At 49.1% G+C, this 27,514-nt stretch overlaps 1 protein-coding gene across 1 annotated transcript in view; it reads left to right on the top strand.

The window, feature by feature from the left end:
* LGR6 (leucine rich repeat containing G protein-coupled receptor 6) overlaps positions 1-27,514 on the top strand; it is a 170,004-nt gene that overhangs the window by 38,629 nt on the left and 103,861 nt on the right. Inside the window, exon 2 of the mRNA XM_054290752.1 lies at positions 25,534-25,605. Coding sequence (XP_054146727.1) covers positions 25,534-25,605 — 72 coding nt within the window. The remainder of the gene's footprint in view (positions 1-25,533; positions 25,606-27,514) is intronic.

Raw genomic sequence — 27,514 nt, 5'->3', positions numbered from 1 at the left:
AACTACATATAACATATTTACACTGAATTCCCAATGCCTATCACCTGTGTTCGACAGTGCACTTCTACTCTAAACCAATCCCAAAGTGCCAACATCACTGCAGAAAATGGAGAATAAGAAGAAGAAGAAGAAAGGCTGGACACACCCAAGTTTATCCATCTTGTCCCCATAACCCCTATACCAAAACTCCTAAAATCTACATTTTCACCCTGTGATAATTTTATTATTCTACTATTCAAACCTGTGTGACTTTCAGGTCCTCATACAAAGCTGGCAACTTGCTCCAGGGGTCATAATCAAATCCCCAGGTGTTCTGGGCTGTGTGCCAGGGTCTCTGAGCCCCCCGGCAGGGTTCTGGGGAACTCTGGACACCCAGAGGGATGCACTGAGTTCTGACAGGGAATGAGTGAGCAGCTCCAGTGGGTGCCAGGCCAGGCTCAACCCATGACAGCTGGATTTGAAGTGCTCACTATATTTGGTGCTGGGGTGCTCAGAAATTGAGTCATTTTGTCAACAGGAACCACTGGTGCTACTTCTTTATGAAATCCAGACTGAGCTGAGGTGCCTACAGGGAAGCTGAGCTCCTCTGAGAATCTGGCTCCAAAACAAGCAGCTCCTGGCACTGTTCCTCCAGGCAGGAGCTGCTCAATGGGAGAGGGAAGTTTCTGGCTTAGAGATTTTTTACGTGGTAAAATGCACTTTTGTCCTCAAATTGAATATTTCCTTCAGAACACGGTGGTGTTTGCCAGAACGTCTCAAGTTTCCATTGGGAAAGTGAATCATGAGGAATTGACTGGTGTCCTCCAGTGCCCAGTCAACGAGCCAGGCTGGGTCAAACAAAACCATGTTTGACTCCACAAAGACACTGAAATATATAATGGGAATCGCTTGGACCTGTAGCTCAGATAATCCTGCTAACAGGTTTCCTAATTGGAGCCCCAGAGTGTCTGTGATGTGATAGAGACATTGCTGCTGGAGAACTGCTCTCTAGGTAGAAAACAGAAAGCAAATATTGTGTTTCAAGCTTTGATGTTGTCCTGAAAAATACGCTGGGAATATTTCAGTCAGCCTTGATCAGATTAGCTGGCTTTTCACCAGGTCCTTTCTGATTCCTGGCTGGTGGTCTTTGTAAATGAAGATGGACAAACTGTAGGAAACAGAAAAATAAATCCCAGAACAATATCCTAGAACAATATATTCCAATTGTTCTCACAAGCTGAAAAGCAGGAGCATTTGTTCTCAGCTGAAGACAGCGTTTTGTCTGAACAGACTTCAAGCAATTCAGTCTATTTTACTATGTCAGTTTTCATAAAGAATAATATCTTTGGGGTCTTTGTAAAACCAGAGCATTTTAGTATTTCCAGAGTTTTGCAGCCTGTGCCTCCACAAATTAGAAAAAAAAATGCTGACTTGCCAAGTCTTGAATTATCATTCTACAAGAGCATTTGGCAAAGAAAATATCAGTCAAACCCCTTTTCTTTGTCTCTGCAATGGGTTCATTGCTTTGTCCCATCCTCTAGTGGCTCCCAGCACAGCTCAGAGGGAAGCAGTGACTGCCCAAATATTCTCTGGTGAACACTGGTGTGGGCATGTGGAGCTCCTGAGCAGAGATTCCTCATCAGGAGCTATAGTACAGGACAAGGAGCCATGGGTTTGAGCTGAAAATGGGGCAATTTAGGTTAAATATACTGAAGAAATTCTCCCCTGTGAGGGTGAAGAGGCCCTGGCACAGGATGACCAGGATGAGCAGCTGTGGCTGCCCCATCCCTGGAAGTGTCCCAGGTCAGGCTGAATGGAGCTCTGAGCAACTTGGGATAGTGGGAGGGGTCCCTGTCCATGGCAGGCAGGTGGAACAAAATGAGGTTTAAGGTCCCTTCCCACCCAAACCAGTCTGGGATTCTGGGATTCTGCTGGGGCACTGACAGAGGCTGTGGCACACTCCCAGCCCCATTTCACAAAAACATCCATGAAAAGCAGCTTGATCCAGCCCTGCCAAATGTCAGGAACAGTGTGGGGAGCACTCCAAGGGCCCTTCAGGACAGTGACCTTTGGTTTGTGGCTGTGAGGAACAGCTCAAGGTGATGTGTGGGCACAGCTGGCTCACAAATGGGCACCTGTGCAGCCTGCTGAGGAGACACCAGCCCTCATCCATCACTCAGCAGGTGAGACTGGGCTCAAACTGGGTTCAAACTGGGTTCAAACAATCACTCTGGGGCTGTGATGGTGGTTTCAGATTCCCCCCACAATATTCAGCACTTGGCTGGTTCATGGTAGCTGTGTCAGCTCTCAGCACAGTGTAGAGGCTTTCTCTTTCTCTGTGCCTAAGTCTGTTGGGGCACTGAAATGCTTCTGATCCCAAAGCTGAGTCCAAAACATGGGGAAGAATTAACACAATCACTGTTTTCCCCCAGAAACATTTTGCACAATTGAGCTGCATGAGATAAAACCAGCAAACTGGAGTTGGGTGAGAGGGCTGGCCCAGCCTAGGGTGATGCTCCTTGTCTCATTGGCATCCAGAGTTTCCTCCTTCCACCCTAAAGTGCCACAGGGACCTGAAGCAAGTCAAGCCATGGCTCTAAAGATGGTTTATTCACAACCAGGCTGCCAGCAGCTGTTCCAACCATGATAAGGTGTCTGCCCATATTCCAGGGTGCGTGGCCACATCCTGAGTGGGAAGGCAGTCAAAACCCAAAGCATTCCCTGGATTGCCCACACAAATGTCAGTGTGTCCAAGGTCAGCTCCACTCAAACAGGGCAGAAGAGTCACCTGGAGCTGGGAATACAGCAGAGCCTTCCTGTGCCTCCACACGGCAGGACCCCACTCCTGTCTGCTGCCCTTTCTCTGCTGCCTGGGGGCTACAGGTGAACCCCCTCCTGGCCCAGGCTGCACAGAGAGAACCTGCCAGCAGCACTGGGGATTATTCTGTGTCCTGGGGAAAGCAGAGAACAAGGTGGCACAGCGCTGCACTGGGGCTGCAGGGGACAAGAGGTGCCCACTGCAGCCAATGCCTGTCAAAGCTCTGAGCAGAGAGTACAGCAGTGCTGGAACACAAATGAGAAAAGCATCCTGTGCTGTCCTGTGCCTGCCTCACAGTCCTGTGTCCAGCCTGCACCTCCTGCACACAGAGAGGCTCCCAGGGCACAGCACAGGGATGTGCTCTGTCAAACATGTACCAGGGATGTGCCCTTCACACCCATCCAGAAGCTGCTTCTCTCCTGCACTTCTGGGTTTTTGGTTGTTAATTGCTGCCCCGAGATGTGCAGGATGTCTCTGCTATGGCCCACATGTCCAAAGAAAGAGTCAGAGCTCTTCAGTTTTCAGTCTTGAGGTTGTTTATTAATTCTTATCTATAAAATTTTCTTTCTGCCCAGCCGAGATCTGCTCAGCAGGGCAGGCACAGACACTCTGTGTTGTCCTTTTATACTACAAACTACATATAACATATTTACACTTAATTCCCAATGCCTATCACCTGTGTTAGACAGTGCACTTCTACTCTAAACCAATCCCAAAGTGCCAACATCACTGCAGAAAATGGAGAACAAGAAGAAGAAGAAGAAAGGCTGGACACACCCAAGTTTATCCATCTTGTCCCCATAACCCCCACACCAAAAATCCTAAAATCTACATTTTCACCCTGTGATAATTTTATTATTACATTATTTAAACTTGTGTGACTTTCAGGTCCTCATACAAAGCTGGTAACTTGCTCCAGGGGTCATAATCAAATCCCCAGGTGGTCTGGGCTGTGTGCCAGGGTCTCTGAGCCCCCCGGCGAGGTCCTTGGCAACTCTGGACACCCAGAGGGATGCACTGAGTTCTGACATGCACTCAGACATTAAACACTCAGTTTGATGGTACAGGGCTGGTGGGCAGCAGAGCACCTGGTCTGGTGGTGCAGCAGGGCAGGGAGAGGTCAGACATCACCCAGATGTCCAAGGATCCAGCAAGCCTGATCTCTGCTCCTCACTGCGTTATCCTCAGTCTCTCATGGTCTGCACAGCTCTGGACTCACTCTGTTTGCTTTAAAGAAATTCTTTGCTTTCATTAGGGCTTCTATCTCCTGCTCTCAGTAATCTGGTCTAGCAAGATGGGATCTGGAGTCTGGCCATAGCTGGGCTTGAGAGAGAGGGCTGCAGGTGGAAGGACTCACACTGTGGTGCACTCCAGCACCATCAGTTCACAGCTGCAGCTCCTGGTTCCTCCAGATTATGGAAAATGCCTCAGACACTGCTGCAGTGCTCCTCATCTCCCCACAGCCACAGAGCAGGATAAAGTGCATGAAACATGGACTGGGCAGATTTTTAACTCCCCAGAACCTTGGTCTTTCCTGGGAAGAACCAAATGAAAGGTGAGGGTGGCTTCAGCAAGCTTCAAGGCTGGAGAGTGCACCACCATTAGAATCCATTGGCCCATAATCAATGCAGGACCAGCTCTGATGGCAATAACAAAGAGATGTTGCTCTATGAAAGTCTGCATCTTGTTAGCGCTTATTAGCACAAAATACTTTCTTCTTTCCATTTTCTTCTGGTGCAGATCAGTGCCTGGCAGTGCAGTGGGGCACCACAGAGGGAACCAGCAGATGCCCACCACGATGATCCAGCAGCCTCAGGGGCTGTTTCCTACTTAGCTGCCTGAAGACTGGGTAGCTTGGCCTCAGGGAAGGCAGCTTTAGGGACAAGGTTTGGACAGTGCTGTGGGCAGCAAAACCCCTTCTCTGAAAGCCCTGAGGGATCCCAGCCCTCCCCAGCACATCCCTGACTATTGGATTTGTGGGGTGCCCCATGGCAGGAAGGAATGATGAATTTGACTCCATGTTCTCAGAAGGCAAATTTATTATTTTATGATACTATGTTATATTAAAGAATACTATACTAAACTATACTATACTATGCTATGCTATGCTATACTATATTATACTATACTATAGAATACAGAAGGGATACTTACAGAAGGCTAAAAAAATAATCATGGAAACTCCTGACTCTCTCCAGAATCTCAACACAGCTTGGGCCTGATTGGCCAATGAGTCAAAACAACTCACAGCAGAATCCAATGGAACAATCACCTGTGGGTAAACAATCTCCAAACATATTCCAAAGGGGCAAAACAGAGGAGAAGCAAATGGGATAATTATTGTTTTCCTTTTTCTCTGAGGCTTCTCAGCTTCCCAGGAGAAAAATCCTGGGTGTTGGGGAAGATGAAACAGGAAAGCCTTATAAATATGATTGTCTGGCAAAAGATTGTGAGAATATCGAAACCATAAGCGAGATTGAAATGAAAGCAAGCTTTGAGATACCTCGGTTACTGAACAGCTGGAAAACAATGATGTAGCCAGCTGAAGGTGATCCCCTTTTGATGGAACAACACCCTCTGCTTGCAGACAGGCCCAAGGGTCAGAGCAGACCCTACAGCTTGGCAGAAGGGGCCCAAAGAGGAGTTTTTAGGGTTTAAAATGTGACACAGTGTGGTAATGTAATGATTCTTACAGGCTGTATGGAAATGCTATAGGATTGTATCTTGTACTAGATTGGTTAGTGAGAATTAGAATATTCAGCACAGAAAAGGATTTATTGTATTGTAATGGGAACCTCGCTCTCTTACGATCTCTTACTCTCTTATCCTCTCATCCTCTCTCTCTCTCTCATCCTCTTTGCCACTCTCTTTACTTCTCTCAGTCCTGCTCCAGCTGTGGCTGGCAGCTCCCAGCAGGGCCCTGCACCCAGGCCCTTTGCAATAACCCACAAGTACCAAGCCCTGCCTGCAGAGATCTCTCCTCTCTGTCTGTCCCCATGGTCCTACCCCTGATGCTCCTACAGCTGGGCAAAGGGATTTTTCAGGGAATGTGAATGTGACACCAGCCTGCAGCCTGAATGACCCCTGCACCAGCAGGCTGGAAGCAGAGCAGACACCCCCAGCATCCCAGCAGCCTCTGGAGATCTCCTCCCCACCCAGCTCTCCTTGGCCCTTTCCTGCTTTATTCTGCATTTTAATGCATCGGATGTTACACAAACCCACAGATTGTTCTCCCTTTTGTGCTGGGCAGACAGACAGGCTCCCCAGACAATAGACAGGCTTCACCTGTGGCTGGGAAGGAGAGGTGGAAGATTTACTGCCATGAGGTAATCGGCTGGAGGAATTTGAATTTTCTTTGCTTCCGGAACTGTCTCCATTGTCCTGCCCTGCCAGCAAAGCAGAGCCAGGGAGGGTCCTGAGCACGGGGTGCTTGCAACAGGCAAAGTTTGCCTTTTGAGCACCAAGGTTTGCCTTTTGAGCACCGAGGTTTGCCTTTTGAGCACTGAGGTTTGCCTTTTGAGCACCAAGGTTTGCCTTTTGAGCAGCAGCTGCATTCACAGATGGCAGCCAGAGCCTGAATTCTTGGGCTAGGAAGGTTTCCTGCCCCTGGGTGCAGCTTACCCCACCTGCTTTGACACTTCTTTTGCCAGATTTCTCAATCATGGCTGGTTGGTGACCCCCCTCTTCCTTATTCAGAGCAAAAAAATGTCCCAACCCTCTTTCATTTACCTCATCAGCAAGAATTAAACTTCTCCTTGATGCCTTTGATAGTGCATTAGGACATGACAGGCAGCATCCCAAGCCAGATCACACAAGTGTGTGGGTGCATGGTGAGAAAGTCAGTGCAAGAGGTGAGGTCTTGTGGGCTGTGTGAGGTGAGGAGGGATCTGTTTTCAGCTAGGAAAAAACACTTTTGCAACTCTCAACTGCCTGTGGTGCTTTTGAAATCCCTTCCCTTTGTGGTGTGGGTGCAGCAGGCGCAGACCAGGAAATGCTCCAGCAGCAGCGCTAACACCTCATCATCCTTTCAGGTGCAAACACCACTTGGTTGGCACCCAAAACTTGAGGCTGCCACATTGCTTGGGCTCTGGACTGCTCCAGCCAGGTGCTGTGTCTGCCCTGAGTGGCTGGTTTGGCTCAGTATTGCAGCTGCACAGTTTTACCCACCTTTACAGCCCCTCCTGACAGCGCTGCCTCGCCGAGTTTTCCAAGCTCTGAGTTGTGGCCCTGGACACAGGTGAGAGAGCTGGTGAGAACACAAACAGGGAGCTGCAGGGTGATGTGTCAGGGCCCTTCAGCACAGCTCTGCACACACATTGCCACAGGAGCACTGCCATTATCAGCTGGGCACAGCCTGGCAGAAATCTGGGCAGAGGGTGGCAGTGCCAGGGGGAAATGCTGGGGACAGCCCCAGCCTTGGGCTGTGCAGCCCCAAAGTTCTAGTGCTGGATGCTGAGGGAAGGCAATGGATGAAATCCATGTCCAGACTGATGCCATGGCCTCTGACAGCCCTTCCAGAGGTCAGTGGGAGATGCCCAGGGATATCTCTATACCTAATATCAACCCCACACCAGAAGGAAAGCCAGTGCTCTTGTAAAACTCTAGATCCAGGACTTCAATGATACTAAAAGAGCTATTTTAAATTTTATTTAAGCTTCTGAATGTGTCAAATTCTGGAGGTTTTTTTTTTCTTTTCCTGACTCTGTCCCCATATGCAAGCTCAGCCATTGGAATTCAGGCTGGGATTGCCTGTGAATATCCCAGAGTTTGTTCTTCTTCCCTGAGTTAAGGTGATACCTCCTTCTCACTCTGCAAATTCATTCTCCTACACAAAATAAAGGGAAGGCAGAAACATTTTCAGAAGCAAATTTTTTTTTGAGTTTTCATTTGCTCAGAGTCTCATGATGAAGGCAAACACTTCATGCTGGCCTGGCCACCAGCAGAGGCTTGTCCATCCCCATGGTTCTGGCAGCAAGGCCTTGTCTAACAGGCCCAAATCCAGGTTCCAGAGTGGAGCGGGCAAGCTGCTGAGCACAGGGTGCCCCAGCCCCTCCACACCCTCCTGTGTGGGTGCTGAGTGGCCAGCACTAGCTTCAGAAGCATTAGCCTTGTCACAAGTTGACACCAAGGGCTGGTGCAAAACCCATCCTAGGACAGCCCCACAGACAAGTTGTCTGTCACAGTGCTGGAAAAATGTGGCCTCAGTTGGCCTTTCAATCTCAGTGCTCTCCTCTGGCTTTCGATTTTCAGTGCTCTCAACTGGCCTTTCAATGCCCAATGCTCTCAACTGTCCTTCCAATCTCAGTGGTCTCATCTGGCTTTCAATCTCAGTGCTCTCATCTGGTCTTTCAATTCTCAGTGCTCTCAGCATGGCAGCACAGGGGGCTGGAGGGCAGGGGAGAGGGCTGGGGTGTCAGAACTCAGTGCATCCCTCTGGGTGTCCAGAGTTGCCAAGGACCCCATCAGGGAGCTCAGAGACCCTGGCACACAGCCCAGAACACCTGGGGATTTGATTATGACACCTGGAGCAAGTTACCAGCTTTGTATGAGGACCTGAAAGTCACACAAGTTTAAATAGTATAATAATAAAATTATCACAGGGTGAAAATGTAGATTTTAGGATTTTTGGTGTGGGGGTTATGGGGACAAGATGGATAAACTTGGGTGTGTCCAGCCTTTCTTCTTCTTCTTCTTATTCTCCATTTTCTGCAGTGATGGTGGCACTTTGGGATTGGTTTAGAGTAGAAGTGCACTGTCGAACACAGGTGATAGGTATTGAGAATTCAGTGTAAATATGTTATATGTAGTTTGTAATATAAAAGGACAATACAAAGAGTGCCTGTGGCTGCCCTGCTGAGCAGATCTCGGCTGGGCAGAAAGAAAATTTTATAGATAAGAATTAATAAACAACCTCAAGACTGAAAACTGAAGAGCTCTGACTCTTTCTTTGGACCCGTGGGCCGAAGCAGAGACATCCTGCACATCTCGGGGCAGCAATTAACAACCAAAAACCCGAGAGTGGGGTAGGGCAGGAGCTCTGGGTTCCTGCCACTCCACCCAGATATTTGGGGCAGGATGTTGAAGAGGCTCAGAGCTCTGATCAATGTGTCACACCTCTGGCAGCAGCCAGCACTGCCCATCTCCCAGGAAACAGAAGAGGGCAGTTTTGTGCACTTCTTTCCCAACTGACCTAGTTAATAGTTGGCCATGCCACGAGCTGGAATGGTTTGAACAGCTTTTGGGACAGGTTGAATACAATTGAAAACCAAACTTCTGGTCCATAAAAGCACCTGCCAAGCCCAGCTCTAAATATAAATCATCTGCTGTGCCAGACCATCCCAAGGCAGCCCTGCTCCAGAGTGAATTATTGCCTTCCCTTCCTGCTTGAGTGCATTAAATGTATTCAGCTCTGTCATGACATGGTTGTTCCTTCTCTGCCCTTTTTGGCACAGAGAATTCCACCTCCAAGACAAGGGGCTGAGAGGCAAGCCCTGGACCCTGCCTGGCTGCTCAGCAGGTGTTGGTTTAGGCCAGGTTTTCTCCTCTCAAGGCAGCCGTCCTGCAGATGTGCTGCTGCTGCTCTTTGCAATTTTCAGGGCCTTACTTGAGTGTCTTTGACAATCCCAGTCTGCACAGGTAGCTCTTTGTCTAAACAGCTGCTACTCACACTCGTGACTAAAGTCATGGCACAAACCAGACTAAAACAGCGAAGTGCAAACCTTGAGAGAGGTTCTGCTGCCCCATCATTGCAAGGGGCAGCTCCTCTCAGGGCAAAGTAGGGGATTAGAACCACAGGACTGTAGAATTACATAGAATTGTAAATCACAGGCTGACTTGGTTTGGGAGGGACCTTCAAGCACATCTGACTCCAACTCCCCTGCTGAGGTCAGGGTTAGGGTCCCACCAGCCCAGGCTGCTCAGAGCTGCACCCAGCCTGACCCATCCTGTATCCTTGTGATACACCTCCCTGCTGGTGGAGAGCATAACCTGAACTGAGGGCACCTCAATCCATCACAAAAGGCACAGGCACACGGCTCTTACTGCCCCACAGCTCTTCCCCACCTCTCCTGTTTCTCTCAGCCATTCTGCCCAGGGAGGACCCTGCTGACCTGGCTGCTGGGGTTCACAGCATAGAGAAGACAAGAGAACAACTGGGATTGAAAGACAAGAGACACAGCTGGGGGGTGTCTCTGCCAGCTCTGGGCTGAACACAACCATTGCTCTTTGTTTGCCCAAAGTTTTGACCAAGTCTTTGGGACTGGATGCAGTTTCCTCCCTAGGGGAAAGCTCTAAGTGCTGTCTGGGAGAGCCTGTGGTGTCACAGATCTCTGTGGCCACAAGGCAGGATCAGCTCAGAATCAAGACCAAGGTTCCCTCAGTGCCTCTCCTGCACTACCTGGCACCCACAGATGGTAACTTGCTTGTGAGCAGAAAAAGGATCCCCCTGCAATGCCAGGGAAACCAGGCTTTTCTCTGAGTGAGCTTCCCAGAGCAAAAACTGCTCTTCCTCAAATGCAAAAGTGTCCGGGCAACAGAAATATTCAAAAATTATATTTTTTAAATGAAAACATATTGGAGATGTTTGAGTCTGAAGTGAAGGATTTTGTTTCAATTGGAGTTTCATTTTACTTTTGATAGTTCCAAATTCAGCCTCGGGTTAGTTTGTGCAGGTGCTGCCTGTCATTAACTATTGCATTGTCATGGCTTGGCTTTTAGTGAATGAAATGTTTTGATGTGAGCATAAAGCATTTCAATCAGCCATTCAGACATTTTCAACTACAAAATTTATTAGATTTGGTCCCCTGTAGGATGTTTCCAAATTTTGCCTACTTCCAAGTAGTGTGTCTTGGTTTGGAAATACAGGAGTCTGCTAAGGAAGGCAGGAGCCTCCCCTGAAATGGAGAATGTAAATCCTCCCCACCCCTCTGAATTGCTATAAATTTTAAAATAAGGAGCTCTCAGGCAAAAATATGGGAGCAGGAAATAACAGTTCTTTACTAGGGAAAAGAAAATAAAAAAAGGTAAAATAAACAATGCAGTAAACTAAACCAACATTGACAGATTCAGAACACAGCCTGATACCCTGTGGGTCAGGCTGTTGGCAGCAGTCCCATTGGAATTGTGGCCCAGCCCTCCTGCAGGGTCAGGGCTGGTTCTGCTGGAGCAGGGATCCTGGAGAAAGGTGCAGTCTCTGCCTCTGAAGATCCAGGGGAAGAAGAGGCAGCTGCTGTTCCTCTGGGCAATCCAGTGGAGAAGCTGTGCTGGTGTTCCAGAATCTCCAGATTATATCCGGGTAGGAATGCTTGGCTCCTCCCTCTGGGCTCCCATCTCCCAATGGGATGCTGTAGTTCTTATCAGCCATGCAGTGACATTCAATACCTGTTATCAGCAATGTCCCCTCCCGAGGGAGGAGTAATTGGGATCACTCAAAGAGAGATAAGGAAAACTGCCCACTTGACAAAGGTAATCTACCATACAGATGGTAATGGAAAACAACTTGAATTGCAATCTTCAACATAGTGACAGGCACAAACTGCACTAAGATTCAGCAGTGCATCTACTCCAACCCGCATCTACTCCAACCCTCCAGTTCTCCTTAACTCTGAGGACTTTGGGATCAGCTTGTCCCCAGGGCAGTGGTGCAGATGTGGTACTTTGCCATAATATGGTTCAAAACTTGTTTTTGGTGTGCTGAAGGTTGTGGTTTTGGTAAACATTCGGGCCTTGACGGGTTTGCCTAGTACCTTTTACAGGTTTTAATCTTTCTTAATGGACACTCCTCTGTTGGGTTAACAAGATATTTAATACTCTGCTTGTTTGATTTGTTGTATATTGGTGATTTATTAATAATGTACAGATGCAAGCTTGTGTCGTAGAGGGAGGACCGTGGTTACTCATTCCAACATTAATTCTCCTATTTAAATATAGGCTAGCCTGTTAATGAGGGGGGAGTCATAAAGTTCTTATATTTTTGTAGTGTAGAGCTTTAACACACTCTTTGTTGATGGCTGCTTGAGGGCCCACAGTGATATGGTGGCATTTGGTCAAAGGCTGGACTTGACGATCTTGGAAACTTTTAATGATTCTGTGGTTCTATACATGATTTGGTGTGATTCTATACATGATTTGGTGTTAAACCCACCAAAATGTGGCTTCCAAGTGGAGAGGCAGCCTGGCCCAGTAGTGCCTTGTTCCAGTTCTTCTCCATCTCATCAGCTTTTCCCTCACTGCTGTAGCCCTTCCCCACAGTGACTGATGCCTGTCAGAGCCTTCCTCTGATTTCCTGCCAGCCAAAGAATGACAGGAGAAGCTGTGTGCTGCCAGGCTCCCTCAGTGTGACAGAAGTGAGCACTCTCAGAGTGCTGACCTGCACTTCTGGCAGTCCCAGGCTCTGGAGCTCCTGCCCTGCAGCCACAGCCTTGGCCATCAGCTCTCTGTGGTCACTGGAGCAGGGCTGGGGACAAGAAGGATCAGTTGCAGGGATGGGACAGCCCTGGGGATCAGGGCTGTCAGCAGAGAGGTGTCACAGACATCTTTTATGGAAAATCCTTTCCTTAGGATTTTTCCTCCTGAGAAGCTGAGAAGCCTCAGGAACAAAATGTAAACAATGGTTATCTGCTGCTGTGGAATGCAACAGGTCCATCTGTGATTGGTCTCATGTTGGATGTTTGTAATTAATGGCCAATCACAGTCAGCTGGCTCGGGCAGAGAGCTGAGCCACAAACCTTTGTTATCATTCTCTGCTATTCTATTCTTAGCTAGCCTTCTGATGAAATCCTTTCTTCTATTCTTTTAGTATAGTTTTAATGTAATATATATCATAAAATAATAAATCAAGCCTTCTGAAACATGGAGTCAGATCCTCGTCTCTTCCCTCATCCTCAGACCCCTGTGAACACGGTCACACAGGGGGGATGTGTGCAGTGAAGAGAAACAGGACAGATGTGGCTGCCCTGGGACAGATGTGCAAGGAGCTCTTGCACAAATTAATGGTGAGCACACAGAAGGAGTGCATGAAGGCTTCCAGCTCCCAGTACAGGTGGAACTCCCTAATCCAAGTTCTGCCTTTCCTTAGGCTTCCAACTGATACTTTTGCAGAATCTGTGGAGCCAGATCTGCTCTGTGCAGAGCTGGTGCAGTCACAGGGAGGCTGTGGGTGACAGTGGCTGCAGGAACCCCATGTGCAGCTGGAAGCATGTCTGTGTGCAGCCCACACCTTCCTGCCCTCAGCCTGCTCCCTGAAGGAGACCCAGAGCTCTCAGCAGGTTCTCTGACCTGGGCACAGGTACCAAGGTGGTCTGAAGCCAGTCCCAGCCAGGTACACACCCAGGAAGCACTGGGGTTACACAGGGTCTCCAGCACAGCCAGCCTGTCACTCTCAGGTGTTTGCCCATGGAAATTCACCCAGAGCCTCTGGGAGCCACAAGAAGACAACTTCCAATAACCTCTGCTGTTGTGCTGCCCCCAGCCTGCCTGGACCCACTGACTGGTCCTGACAATCAGTGATTTAGGCACCCTTGAGCCAGATGTAGCACTGAACAATTACCCTAAATAGCCACAGAGAGATTTATTCTGTGTTAATTTGTCTTGTTTCTTTGTCTTGTGTCTGTATAGAGAGACTCTATACAATTCTTTACCAGCAATTTGTACATAAAAAGCACATCCTCCTACTGCATCCAGCCAGCATCCTGCCTCTGTCACACCCTCCTCACTCATCTCCTGCAAGCAGAGGAGTCCTGCATGTGTACATTGGCCCATATCCTTACACCCTGTCCCATCTTCTGTTCCTGTCTGCTTCAGTGTCAGGGTACCAGCTGTGGGTTTCTCTGGCTCTGGACTAAAGGCACTTGAGATGATAGTTCATGTTCACACTCAGGTGTTCATCATTTCTTATCACAAAAACAGTCTCACTACTGTGAGTTCAGCAGCTTTTCATTAGAAGGCACAAAATGGCCAACAATCTCTTGTTACAAGGTCTTTTAAAACTAAACTATCCAATTAAGAATTGACACCTAGATTATTTTCCCTTTTAACCCAATAACTGATCCCAAAGAGCTGCAATGGGGATTTTTCTGCCCAATTACAAAATGCCACCCAAACCCATGGAGAAGGAGGAAGAAGAAGCATGAAGAAGAAACTCAGGACAACGCCCTGTGCCCTCCATCTTGCTTCCATCCACAATGTACTAAAAATCCCAAAACCTCAATTTCTCACCAAGTGACACACCTGCACTACTCTCTATAATCTATTTCATTTTTTGTGGATTCTGGTCTATCTTGAAGTCTGGGAAACTTTCTCCATGGATGAGGGCCAAAGTCAGTGCTCCCCTGGGGGTCAGAGCAAACAGAGAAATATTCTTGGTGCTCTGGGTTTCCATACATCAGTGTCTGCTGTTTGGTGCCCTTCAACAAGCCCTGCTCTCCAGGTGGATCAGTTCTCTCCCAGGACCATTTCCACAGGAATTTATTGCTGTTCCCACCATGTGGCTCCAAGAGTAGTTGGACCATTGTGCAGGTGGCACCAGGTGGGCTGTAAATAAATCCCTTTACTCTGAGCATTGGGGGAAGCTGCCCAGAGAGGTCTGGGAGCTGTGGGCAGGACCCAGGGCAGGCAGGACAGGCTGTAGTGGATAAGCTGCTTTCTGAGGTGCTGTGGTGCCAGAACAGCTCCAGTCCGTGCAGGAGCCTCTGCCAGGGAGCTTCTGCCTGCCCAGAACAGCCTGTGGCTTAAACCATCCCTGGCTGATCTTGAGCTGCTGTCCTGGTTCCAGAAGTGGGTTAATCTTTGCAGTATTTGGGAGGGCACACATTTCCAACACCCATTTGGTTTCAAAGATCCTTGCATGGGGAATGTTAGAGATGCACCAGTTGTGTTGATTTGCTGTTTGCTGCTCCTTGTCTTGTTCAAAAGGCTTTGGCTGGGCAGCAAAGAGGAAGATGCTGCTGGGCTCACCTTTCCCTGGTAGCTGTTCCAGGTTAAGACAATAATTCCTCCCACAGCAGGAATTTTGCCCCCAAAAAGTCTGGCAAGGAGGGACCTGAAACGCAGCAGAGACCTGGAGGAGGACAGGCAACAGCCCCCCAGTCTGGACACAACGGAATGTGAGGTTCCTTTCATCCTCACAAGGGGATGTGAGGTTCTTTAATATTTTCACTTTCATTCTTTTTCATTCATGCTTTTCTCGAATGAATTTCTTCCTTCAACAAAAGAATGAAGTTCTTTTCATTCTCTTTCAAGAGTCTCCACTTTTCATAGTGGAGACCATTTAGTTGCCAAAAGTTAGGACATTGCTGGGCTGTGGCTGCTCCAAAGGACATGGTGGGAAGAAAGGACATATACTTGCAATCTCATTTTTCTTGCTTTAAAAAGGTGTTCCTTGCTCTCTTTCAGGCCCCAATATTTCTTTTTAGTTTAGAGATTCTTTTAGAATGAAAATGTTAAGATTGACCCAGCTCATCCACTTACCAACTCTGAACCCTATTAAGTTAGGCTAACACGTAAAAAGAGTTTTAAAGAGTTTGGGAAGCCCTGCTTTGACATTTTCTGGACGGAAAGCATATTTCTTTTCAAATTACTTCTGGTTTAGAATGCCCTTTCTGGGATGATTTTTTAAATGTCAATACTGAAGGGGGGAAAAAAACCGACATGGTTTTTATTATTTTGATCAACCCAAATCAATTCCTTCTGGACCTCTCTTTCATGGCAATCACCAAAAACATGAATTTGCAGAATGGTAACAGAAAAGAAAAATTATTCTTGCCCAACATCCAACTCAAAGCAGAGTGCAGCACTGGCTGCTCTGTCTGGAGGGTGAAAGAGGGAATGGCAGGGGCTGTGTCAGCCTCCCCTGTTTGGTGTGTAGGAGCATCAGGGGTAGGATGGTGGGGATGGACGGAGACGAGAGATCTCTGCAGGCAGGGCTGGGAACCTGTGGGTTATTGCAAAGGGCCTGGGTGCAGGGCCCTGCTGGGAGCTGCCAGCCACAGCTGGAGCAGGACTGAGAGAAGAGAGGGGCAGAGAGGATGAGAGGGTGAGAGAGTAAAAGGGTAAGAGAGTAAAAGGGTAAGAGAGCGAGGTTCCCATTACAATACCATGAATCTTCTTCTGTGTTGAATATTCTAATTCTCACTAACCAATCTAGTACAAGATACAAATCCTATAGCATTTACATACATCCTGTAAGAATCATTACATCACCACACTGTGTTACATTTTAAACCCTAAAAACTCCTCTTTGGGCCCCTTCTGCCAAGCTGGCAGGGTCTGCTCTGACCCTTGGGCCTTTCTGCAAGCAGAGGGTGTTGTTCCATCAAAAGGGGATCACCTTCAGCTGGCCACACCATTGTTTTCCAGTTGTTCAGTACCTGAGGTATCTCAAATCTTGCTTTCATTTCAATCTCACTTATAGTTTCCATCTTCTCAAAATCTTTTGCCAGACAATCATATTTATAAAGCTTTCCTGTCTCATCTTCTCTAACAGTGGGAGATTCCCCATGCCCAGCTCTGTGTGATGGCACAGAAGACACCACAGCCTCACACAGGCTGGGGGGTGTCAGTGCCTGTTGTGCTCCCCAGAGCCAGAGAAGCCATCCGCTCCCTGCCTCCTCATAGCACCAGGGCTGGGATTGTCTCCCCTGGGATTGTTCCTTGGCAGCCAGGACAGCTACAGAGAGGAGACAGAGCCCAGGGAAAAACCTCCATGGGTTCACGGAGTGTTTGGACAACTCTGAGGCACATGGGGACATCCTTGGGGTTGTCCTGTGCAGGGCCAGGAGTTGACTCCATACTTGTGGGCCCCTTCCAGCTCAGGATATTTTATGATTCTGTGACTCTGCTACACACTGTGCAAAATACACCATTTTGCTATTTAGGAAGAGTGCCCTTATGCTCTGATCCAGGTCTCACTCCTGCCCCTGGCACAGGGCCTGCTGTTCTCACCCCTCTCTCCTCCACCTGGCCGCAGCCAAGTGCCCTGAGCTTCCACCTGCCCTGGGCTTCACCCCACACCCTCCTGCCTCCCCTGACTCCCCCTGGCAGCCCCTGGGCTGGGATGGCAGCCCTGACCTGGCAGAGGTTTCTAGGAGTGATTTCTTCTGTTTCCCTCACCAGCCATTCCCAGCGGCAGAAAGGCACCAGTGCCCTGCTCAGCCCCTTCCTGCTGCCCTGCTGGAGGGCACAGCCTGGCACAGGGCACAGCCAGGGCAGGCACAGGGCACAGCCTGGCACAGGGCACAGCCAGGGCAGGCACGGGGCACAGCCTGGCACAGGGGACAGCCAGAGCAGGCTTGGGGCACAGCCTGGCACAGGGCACAGCCAGGGCAGGCACGGGGCACAGCCTGGCACAGGGCACAGCCTGGCACAGGGCACAGGGAGAGGTGCCGGAGGAGCAGCCAGGGTGGCAGAGCTTTCCTTGCCCAGGGTCACTGCTCCCACTGCACAGACCCAGCTTCTGCTGCAGGAATGGCTTTAATCCCACCCTGGCAAGCTGGCCTTGGCTGAGAGTTCATTATAGAAATGTTGTGGAGATCTGGGCTAGGGCCTACACGTGGGGGATGATCTGAGATGACTGATCTATTTTCAAACGTGGAGAGGTGGGAGTAGAAACACGTTCTGCTCTTGCCCATTGCAGTGATACGGGATTGAAGCAGTGCTGCTGCCTGCAGATATGGTGTGATGTAAATGAGCTCTAAGTGCTTTGATCTCTTTATCTTGCCTTTCTCCTTCTCTTTTGGAGACTACCTTTAGTGTAGTTTTGAACCTGCAGGCTGTTAGGAAGAATTTCAGCTTGTTCTATGGCTCCAGGTACCATTTTACCACCAGCCCCAGCTTTGCCCCAGGCAATTCAGGCATTTTGTGGTGACCTTGGAGATTTCAAGATAAAGAGGAAAAAAGATAGTGAGAACCTTTATGAATCACTCTAGTATAATGTGAAGTATTTCTGAAACCATCATTTATTGCCTTTGGGCTTCTTTTCTGATGGTGTAACTGTTCATTTTTACTGGATGCTAATGAGTGGCCAGGAGAGAGGCACAGACAGTGCTCAGCACCCAGGGATTTCAGGGTGCTTCATTCCTTACAAGAACAGGCCTAGTGCTGGGCCTTTCCAGGATAAGGATGGGAATTTTGGTCTGGTTTGTTCAGTTCCCCATGAAATCAGACTGCTGGACTGGGAGGCCTTAATGCTGTAATTGTGCAACTAATTAATCGAAAGGATAGCAGATCATTAGCTTCTCCTCACAATCACAAAAATTTCTGCTCACCTGCCTGACTGTAAGGAAAGAGATTTTTATGGTCCAGGATGCCACAGGTTCAGCACCAATGGTGAGATGAGCTGAGTTGAGCCTGGGCTGGGAAGAAAGCACATTAATATCCTGAACATCTTGAAAACTATGAACATATTCATCCAGCAGAGCAATTTAGGGGCTGAGAGGACAGTCACCACCTGGGATTCTCAGCAGCTTCAGTAGGCTCGCACCAGGATCTCAGTCAGATTTGTCCTTTGGAGTGACAAGAGCTTCATTTCCCAAAACACTTAAAGTCTTGTCCAGTGACTGGGGCCATGGCTGCCCTCATTTCCAGCTGTAGCTGCACACCCTGGATTTCAGTGAGGTACCAGGGAAGGCAGAGGCCCATGGGGTGCCCCACTGTGGGCTCTGTGAAGATCCAGTGACAGAGGGACCCACAGGGGGCACCTCAGGGGACTGAAGCTAAGGACCAGAACCTTCTTCCCCTTTGGAGCAGACAGAGGTGGTTGGGGAATGTCTTCCCCCAGGCACAGGCAGGATTTGCTCTTCCTGCAGGAGAATCTCTCTGCTAGCTGTGCAATTTTCTATAGACAGATGCACATCTGGCTCTGAGGTGTCTCTGCTTGGCCTCAGCCAAGCCCTACCCCTTCAGGTTCCCCTTCAAACCCTCCTGGCTGAGCAGCCCTAGTCCTGTTGTGTTGCTCTAGGGGGCTTCAGCCTGTGTTGCTTTAGGTCTGTTGGCTTCTGCTTGCATTAATTGTGCTTGCATTATTTAATTGCAGCCCATCTCTGAGGAAACACTTTGCTTTGTGTCTGGGAAGACACATCAGGAGTGTCTTGGTTTGGAAAGACAGGAGTCTGCTAAGGAAGGCAGGAGTCTCCCCTAAAATGGAGAATGTAAATCCTCCCCACCCCTCTGAATTGCTATAAATTTTAAATTAAGGGGTTCTCAGGCAAAAATATGGGAGCAGGAAATAACAGTTCTTTACTAGGGAAAAGAAAAAAAAAAGGATAAAATAAACAATGCAGTGCACTAGAACAATACTGACAGAGTCAGAACCCAACCTGACACCCTGTGGGTCAGGCTGTTGGCAGCAGTCCCATTGGAATTGTGGCTCAGCCCTCCTGCAGGGTCAGGGCTGGTTCTGCTGGAGCAGGGATCCTGGAGAAAGGTGCAGTCTCTGCCTCTGAAGATCCAGCGGAAGAAGAGGCAGCTGCTGTTCCTCTGGGCAATCCAGTGGAGAAGCAGTGCTGGTGTTTCAGAATCTCCAGATTATATCTGGGTAGGAATGCTTGGCTCCTCCCTCTGGGCTCACATCTCCCAATGGGATGCTGTAGTTCTTATCAGCCATGCAGTGACATTCAATGACTGTTATCAGCAGATGTCCCCTCCCTAGGGAGGTGTGATTGTGATCACTCAGAGAGAGATAAGGAAAACTGCCCACTTGACAAAAGATAATCTGCCATACAGATGGTAATTGAAAACATCTTGCATTGCAACCTGGAACAAGTGGGCAGCTTTAGATGCCTTGGGTTTGTGAGAGGCATCAATCCTGCTGTCCCCAGAGGAGCATCTGGGGATGCTGCTCAGGCAAGACTTGCAGGGTGTCCTTCATGCAGCCCCCTCAGAGTAGCACAAAATCCTGTCCTTTTGGCCCAGAGCCTGCAGGTCCACCCAGCCCTGCAGGTGCCTTCTCTGCCTCCTTCAGAAAGGCTGCACAGGGCCATCCACAGCTCCCCACAGGGACACCCACAGCTCCCCACAGGGACATGCACAGCTTCATTAATGCTGCCCCCACTGGGTTTTGGGGTATCCAAACAGGCTGCAGGGTCCTGGATAGCCCAGCCCTGTCAGCACAGCCTGTCTCAGTTCCCAAACAGCTCCCAGCCCACCTTAGCAAGCTTAGGTGATATCAGCTCTCAGTGATTATCAGCTCATTTGTGATTTCAGCTCTTTACTTGCTAAGTGCCTTATGGCAGGGAGAGAGAGAAGGGTGTGTGAGGTTCCACAGGAGTGTTTTTATTGAATCTTCTACCAAACTGGGCAAAAGTAGGGGTTTTATAAGGTACAGGAGTTATAGAAATTGTCCAATAGGAGGGGCCGCGGGGACTGTGACCTACAGTCCTACAGAGAGATAATAAAGTGTCTGGAGGAGGAAGAAGGGCTTCTAAGCTCCAGCCATCATCACTGGGCATTTCCTAACTTAGGCTGCTGAACACCATGGGGGCATGGGTGATATCAGCTCTAGTGATTATCATCTCATTTGTGATTTCAGCTCTCAGCTTGCTGGGTGCCCTGGGCAGACACAGGGAGAGAGGAGAAGGCTGTGTGAGGTTCCACAGGAGTGTCTTTATTGAATCTTCTGTGAAGGTTCTCAGGGACAGCTCTTCTGCCAAACTGGGCAAAAGTAGGGGTTTTTATAGGGTACAGGGGTTTTGGAAATTGTCCAATAGTAAGGGTTAAAGGAAAGTGACTTATAGAGTTACAGAGAGATAAGCAGGGGTCTGGAGGAGAAAAAAGGGGCTTCTAATGTCCAGTCACCATCACTGGGCATTTCCTATCTTGGGCTGCTGAACGCCATGGGGGCATTGCAGGCTCTGGGTCTGCTACACCCCATGGCTCAGAGCACCCCACACATCCTGCCCAGCAGTGATGCCAAGGAAAAACCCTTTTATCTCTTTTCTCCTATCACCCCTGAGCTAAAACTCTGTGCTCACCATCTCACAGCGTGGCAGGCAGTCCCAGCAGGGAGCCCAGCACCGTGTGTGTGTCACCTCCTTTTCTGGTAAAGGAAGATCAGCTAATCAGTGAATAATCAAAGGTTGTTCATGAAAGAAGGTGACATCAAAGCAAACAATTTAAGGAACCCCTCCAGGGCCAGAGGAGTTGTAAGGTCTGAGGCTGAATCACATGAGCTCAGTTTCCATGAACTGTGTCTCAGTTTTCCTGCAGGTACAAGTTAGAAATGCTTACGATAAATGTTTAGAATGAGTTGGGGAAGGGGGGAAAGTTAAATCACACTAATTATAGCCATGATGGCTTTGGTGCAGTGCCATTTGAAAGCATAGGTGTATCCTACACTTAATGCAAGAAGCATTAAAAGGCTTCTTGAGTAAGCAGGGTGATACGAGAGCAGAGTTTCAGTTTTGGGAGTAGTAGAGTAGTTCACTCTGCTGGCTGCATTCCAGACCACAGCCATGAAGGGTGATTTGACAGCAAAAGAATTCCTGGTTTTATTTGATATTTTGTACAGAGGACAGACAGGGCAGTCGCTGGGGAAGGAGGAACAGGGGAGCTCTGGGACAGGAGAGGGGTGGCTTGTGCCAGAGCACCACTGCTCTGAGGGATCATGAACTCAAAGGCAAGAATCTGACAGCTCCTCTGCAGGTCCTGCAAGCCTGGATGAAACTGCAGCACCCCATTTCTTCTCCTACCTTTCTGATTTCTTTTAGAAGTTTAAGGGACTCTGAGATTTGAATAATTAGTGCATTTCTGTACTGCTTGCTCTGGTACAGAGCTCACCTCTGGAATGGTTTCTGCAGTGCAAATGGCAAGGGCCATGCACAGACATGAGTGATCCAGAACTTATTTGGCTTCCCTGGAAGGGTTCTTCTTCCTTCTTCAGTCACTCAGAAGAGAGCCCTAGCTTGGAAAGCCAAGGTCACTGACACAGCTGGGAAAGGTCAGAGGAGCCCCTGACCCATTTATGCACGGATCCCTATTTATTCTGCTAGATGCCGCAGAAAAAATATAATCCAACAAGGTTCAGATACTGTGGGTTCCTTTTAAATGAACTGAATGTGGCTGACTGAAGTAACCACCCCCAAACACTTGAGAAGATAAACAGCTCCTCTGATTGCTCTGACAGGAAGCATTTCCACCCTTGCCTGTGTTGGGGATGTGCATAACATAAGAAACCTTACTAAGAGGAAAATCACAAGCTTGGGAAAACACAGCAACAAGTCAACAACATCTTTAAATGAGTAATAAGTCAAATATTTACTCCCACAACACTTCAGGCAAGAATCCTGTGCCTCAGCTTTCACACAAGCATGGACAGCCTGTGGAGAAACATCTCGTACTTTTGTGGCTAGAAAAATCACCAGGTCCAGGGCTGTGCTTGGGAAGTTTATTTCCAGCCCTTGGAGGAATTTGCTCCTCCTTCACACCATTTGTCCTTGCACATTCCCCGCTGTCCTCACGCCAGGGCCAGGCCAGGGATTGCAGCACCCCAGGTCGGGTGTGGTGTCCCCTGCTCTGGGGGTCCCTGCAGGTGTCACAGTGCAGAGTTCATGGCAAAACTGAGTCCCTGGAACCTTTGCCTTGCTGGTCATTAGCTGGCAAAGCACTCTGCCAGGATTTGCCCTTTGGGGTGCCCTTTCCAGTGATGATGTGTTACACTTGAGTCCTGCAGGACTGCAAACCACCAGAGTGTTCAAACAGCCAAAACAGCAGCGACTTTTAAATAAATTTACTCAAAATATTTTCTACATAACAACCTTGAAAAAAAGGCTGGGCTCTTCTTCACTGCCCAAAGAGATGGTGGGAGAGACCTCCTTATCTCAGACCTGCCTGTGGCTGCAGGAGGGGGGCTTGGAAAGGAAAACCACATTCAGTGGAGCTGTGAGGCTGCAGGGTGATGGGATAAGGGCATCTCTCCTCTGCCTTTTGGAAGATTTTTTCAGAAACCAGTGTATTTTGTTCCTTTTAGGTATGGATTTTCTCCTTTTAGGTATTGATTTTCTCCTTTTAGGTGTGGATCAGGGCAGGAGGAAAGAAGTGTCCAAGGCCAGGTTGGATGGGGCTTGGAGAAACCAGAGAGAGTGAAGGTGCCCCAGGCATGGCAGGGGTGGAATGAGATGAGCTTGGAGGTCCTTTCCTGCCCAAACCATCTGGGATTCTAAAAGATAATAAAATATATTTTATTATGTAATAAATTATAGATAATATAAATTATAATAAGATAGTTATAATACGATAAATTATTATTTTACCTTTTCCCATATCCTCAGCCACCCAGAGCCCTGCTGCTGTTTGGGACTGATGAGTCCCATCCTGATGGGTCCAGACTGATGAGTCTGGACATCCCTGCAGCCACCACCCAGCCAGTGTCCACCTGTCCCCACCACACCTGGGCACACAAAAGGCACTTCCATGAGGCTTGGAAAGTGGCAAGCAATAGTATTCTCTACACTACCAGCAAAAGGCAACTTAAGGAATATACCTCACAGTTTTGAGGAGATCTTGGATGTTTCAGATCTGTGTTTTCTCTCACAGTCTTTCATTTTACATTATTTTTCGTTATTTTCACATTGTTCCACAACATGTCAAAACATCAGACAGATTCATTACAACACAAACAGGAGACACTTTGATGTAGGAAAAAGAGATGTTTTAATGGGTGCTAAGTAGCAACTGCCCTTGGGGGTTTTAAAATAAAAATAGAAGCAGCACAAAATAATATTTTAACCCTTGTGTCCCAGGATCACCAAAATATGGAATGCAGCATTGAACACAGAACAGTGCAGGCAATAATTTTCTTTTTGCACTCATTCTGAAAACAGAATTTTGAATTTTCATAGGTTTTTGACGCGTTTTCTACTACTTCTTTGGAGAAGAGAAAGTTATAAAGGAAAAAGTAAACTTCTTCAGGAGCATTTTTCAAAAGGGCTCGGAAAAATGTGTGGTTTTGTCACAGGACACCTCTCCAGAGAATATGCAAAGACAACTTCCAACCTTCCTGGTGTGTCACCTGCAGTGACACCAATGCCAAATGGAGCTGCTTAGAACATGGTGGTTTGGGATTTTTGGGGGAAAGTGGTCAAAACGTAGAAGCCAATGCCCCCCCAGGTGTTCTGCTCTTTACCAGCAAAACTCCAGCATTTTTTACTGAGGAATACAAAGGATCTCAGTACATTTTTCAGTGAAGCAATTTCCTCCCCAGAGCCCAAAGCCAGCTGAGATGCTGCCGATCATTTGCTATGTGACCTGGGGGACCTCAGGTGCTCTGAGCAGGTGGAACAGCTCAGAGAGGTCCCTCTTGCATTGCTGGGCTCTCCTCAGGGGCTTTTCTCCTTTGTGCTTCTGTCCTTGTCCTTGGCACGAGCCTCTCCAATGCCAAGGCATTCCCAGTGCCCTGGCAGGGCAGGGCAGGGCCTTCCTCAGGCTCACTGTGAGGTTCACAGAAGAAAAGAGTAAATAAATTGCCTTTATTCCGTTGTTGTTTCTACTCATTTTCCCATCACACCCATCAGGCTGTGCTGTTCAGTGCCAGGAGGAGTTGAGCTGTGCCCAGTGACAAAGAGTGGCCCCTGTGCCTCCCACAGGGCTCTCAGCACCCACAGACACTGCCCACATTGCTTTGCTCACCAGGGGATATGCCCCATCTATTCCCATCGGGTTTGACCACCCCAGTTTTTAATTCTGCCTCATTTTACCTCAGCTTTAATGGTCAGTGCTCCCTTGCTCACCTGGACACAGCCTGGTCTAGGCTGGGGTGGGCAGTGTGGGTTTCTTCATGTGCAGCTGCTCATGAGGGCAGGGTTGCAGCTATCAGACCCCAAGAACAGCCTGGAAATATCCTTGTTTTCCTCAAATACCAGCTTGTACATTGACCCAAGAAAGCGTGAAATATCCTTGTTTTCCCCACATACCAGCTTGTGCACTGACCCAGAACAGCCTGGAATATCCTTGTTTTCCCCACATACCAGCTTGTGCATTGAATCACCTGGGACAGACTGAGCTGCTCTCACACCCTCAGATGAGGAGGGCTCTGCTCAGGCAGCTCACAGTGACTGTAACATGCAGAGGGCTTCAGCACCACCCTGGACCCTCTGGGTACCAGCACAGCCTCCTCCAGAGGCTCTCTGGAAGCCAGGCACAGGAGATGAGCCCTTAGCTGGAGATGTCAGAGTGAGACAAGCACAGCCAGGTTCCTTCACCTCCTGACCTCAGTTTGTGACCCATAGAGCCAAGCTCTGCCCCTCAGTGCTGTGTGCTTCTCTGGTTTGTACAATGTAGAGAAAGGCAGGCCAGTGGGATGGACCCCTTCTCTCATGGGCTGCTGGCTCCTCAAAGGCAGATGTCTGTCCACACTCTGGAACATCTCCCTGTGGGGGCTGGCATGGCCATGGTGACAGAGAGATGCTGCTGGGCCCAGGGACACGCTGTCCTTTCCAGTGTCACGGGGCGCCCTGTTCCCTCTCCAGAGCTTGTGAGACTGCTGATGCTGTTGGGAAATGTCCTAACTTGCTTCAGAACTTGGAGGAGCTCAGGCAGACCACCCTGAAGGAGCCAGCTCTCTCTGGCTACTCCTCTCCATCCACCCCTCTGCAGGCACATCCTGGGCTGTGATCAGCTGCTAATGCTGAAATGCTGCTTGCAGAGGCTTCTCACCCTCCCACTGAGCACAGAGGGGACCCAGAGCCTGGCACTGAGGTTCATTCTGTGCAAACCACTGATCAGAAACCTCTGTGTTTGCTCCCTGCCAGAGACCTGAGCATGAACAACATCAGCGAGCTGCAGCCGCGCGCGCTCCGGCACCTGCGCTTCCTGGAGGAGCTGTGAGTACGGGGTGCTGCATGGGCAGGGGGTGCTGTGGGGCTGGGGGGACACTGCACAGGCTCCTCCTGCACTGCCACAGCCTCCAGGGCTGCTCCTGCAGCTGCAGGCTCAGCTGGGAGCAGCCTGTGTGGGACAGGGTTTGTTTGCTGCTCCAGCTATGGGGCTCCGCTGAGGTTGTCACCTTCAGGTTGAGGTGGTGCCAAAAGCCAAATAAAAGAGGACCTAATATCTCATTCAAAAGTCAGCAGTGTACCCTGGGGCAGAGCCAGCAAACAGAGAGTTTCACTCACCCTTCAGCAGCCAGGGTCTCTCTCACAGCCTCCTGCAGCCCAGAGACACAGGAGCACCTGGGTGCTTCACAGGGTCCCTCAAGGGGGTCACACAGAACTCCCAGGGGTGTCACACTGAGCCCTCAGGGGTGTCACACTGAGCCCCCAAGGATGTCACATGCACCCCTCAGGGATGTCACACACAGTCCCTGTGTCCCCAGGGATGTTACACTCAGTCCCTCAGGGATGTCACACTCAGCCCCCCAAAGATGTCACACTCAGCCCCCCAGGGATGTCACACACAGTCCCTGTGTCCCCAAGGATGTCACACTCAGCCCCCCAGGGATGTCACACACAGTCCCTGTGTCCCCAAGGATGTCACACTCAGCTCCCCAGGGATGTCACACACAGTCCCTGTGTCCCCAAGGATGTCACACTCAGCTCCCCAGGGATGTCACACACAGTCCCTGTGTCCCCAGGGGTGTCACACTGAGCCCCCCAGGGATGTCACACACAGTCCCTGTGTCCCCAAGGATGTCACACTGAGCCCCCAGGGATGTCACATGCACCCCTCAGAGATGTCACATGCAGTCCCTGTGTCCCCAGGGATGTCACACTCAGCCCCCCAGGCGTGTCACACTCAGCCCCCCAGGGATGTCACACGCAGCCCCCTAGGGGTGTCACACACAGTCCCTGTGTCCCCAGGGATGTCACACAGAGCCACCCTGCAAAACTGAACTCCAAAAAGCTTTCCCCTGAGGCTGAGGTGTCCCAGCAGTGTGCACTGAGGTCTGAGCAGACACACTCAGACACAGCAGCAGTCCCAGTCCTGGGGATCAGCATGTGGCTGTGTGTCAGTGAAGGAGTGGCCCCACTTCTGAAAGTGTGAAAATTAACCAGCAGCACAAGAAACCACTGGAATCCTTTGTGAGCCCCAAAAAATGGGAGCCCAGGGGGCAGAATGTTGAGGTTGACCATTTCTGCATGAGTAAATTGCACCTGTATGGTCTTACTCCACTTGACCATGAGAAATACCTCCAGGTGTTATTCTCATGCTGTTGGTACTTTCAACACAACAGCTTCTGTTGGAAAACACAATTTCTTCAAAACACTGTTATTGCATTCATGAAATCCTAATATTAATGCTTCATTTGATGTGTGTTGTGAGCTTACTGTGTATATAACAGTTACTGCCACTTAATCTGCCTAAACGAAACAACTTTCACTTCTCTGAATCAGATCTTGCTGCCACCACAAGGCACAACACTGGCATTTCATAAATGGTGTTTTCCAAAATGTGAGAATTACAGATATCACCCTCACACCTGTGAGATCCTGGCACAGGATGCCCAGAGAAGCTGTGGCTGCCCCTGGATCCCTGGAAGTGTCCAGGGCCAGGTTGGATGGGGCTTGGGGTGGTGGAAGGTGTCCCTGCCATGGCAGGGGTGGAATGAGATGATCTTTAAGGTCCCTCCAAATCATTGTAGTATTCTGTGATTTTATATTACAGATTTTACTTCAAATGGTCTTGCAACTGATCACCATCTGTTTGTATTTCAAATTCATTGGAGTTGTAAGGACCCAGCCACCCCAGCAGGCATTTACAGGCTGACAAGGAAACATTTTTGATCCTGTTCTG

The sequence above is a fragment of the Melozone crissalis genome, unplaced genomic scaffold (genome assembly GCF_028551555.1).
Source record: "Melozone crissalis strain CALT ecotype California unplaced genomic scaffold, PUWL_Pcris_2 ptg000086l_1, whole genome shotgun sequence".
NCBI classification, from domain to species: Eukaryota; Metazoa; Chordata; class Aves; order Passeriformes; family Passerellidae; genus Melozone; species Melozone crissalis.
This window is presented reverse-complemented; position numbering and strand designations above follow the sequence as displayed.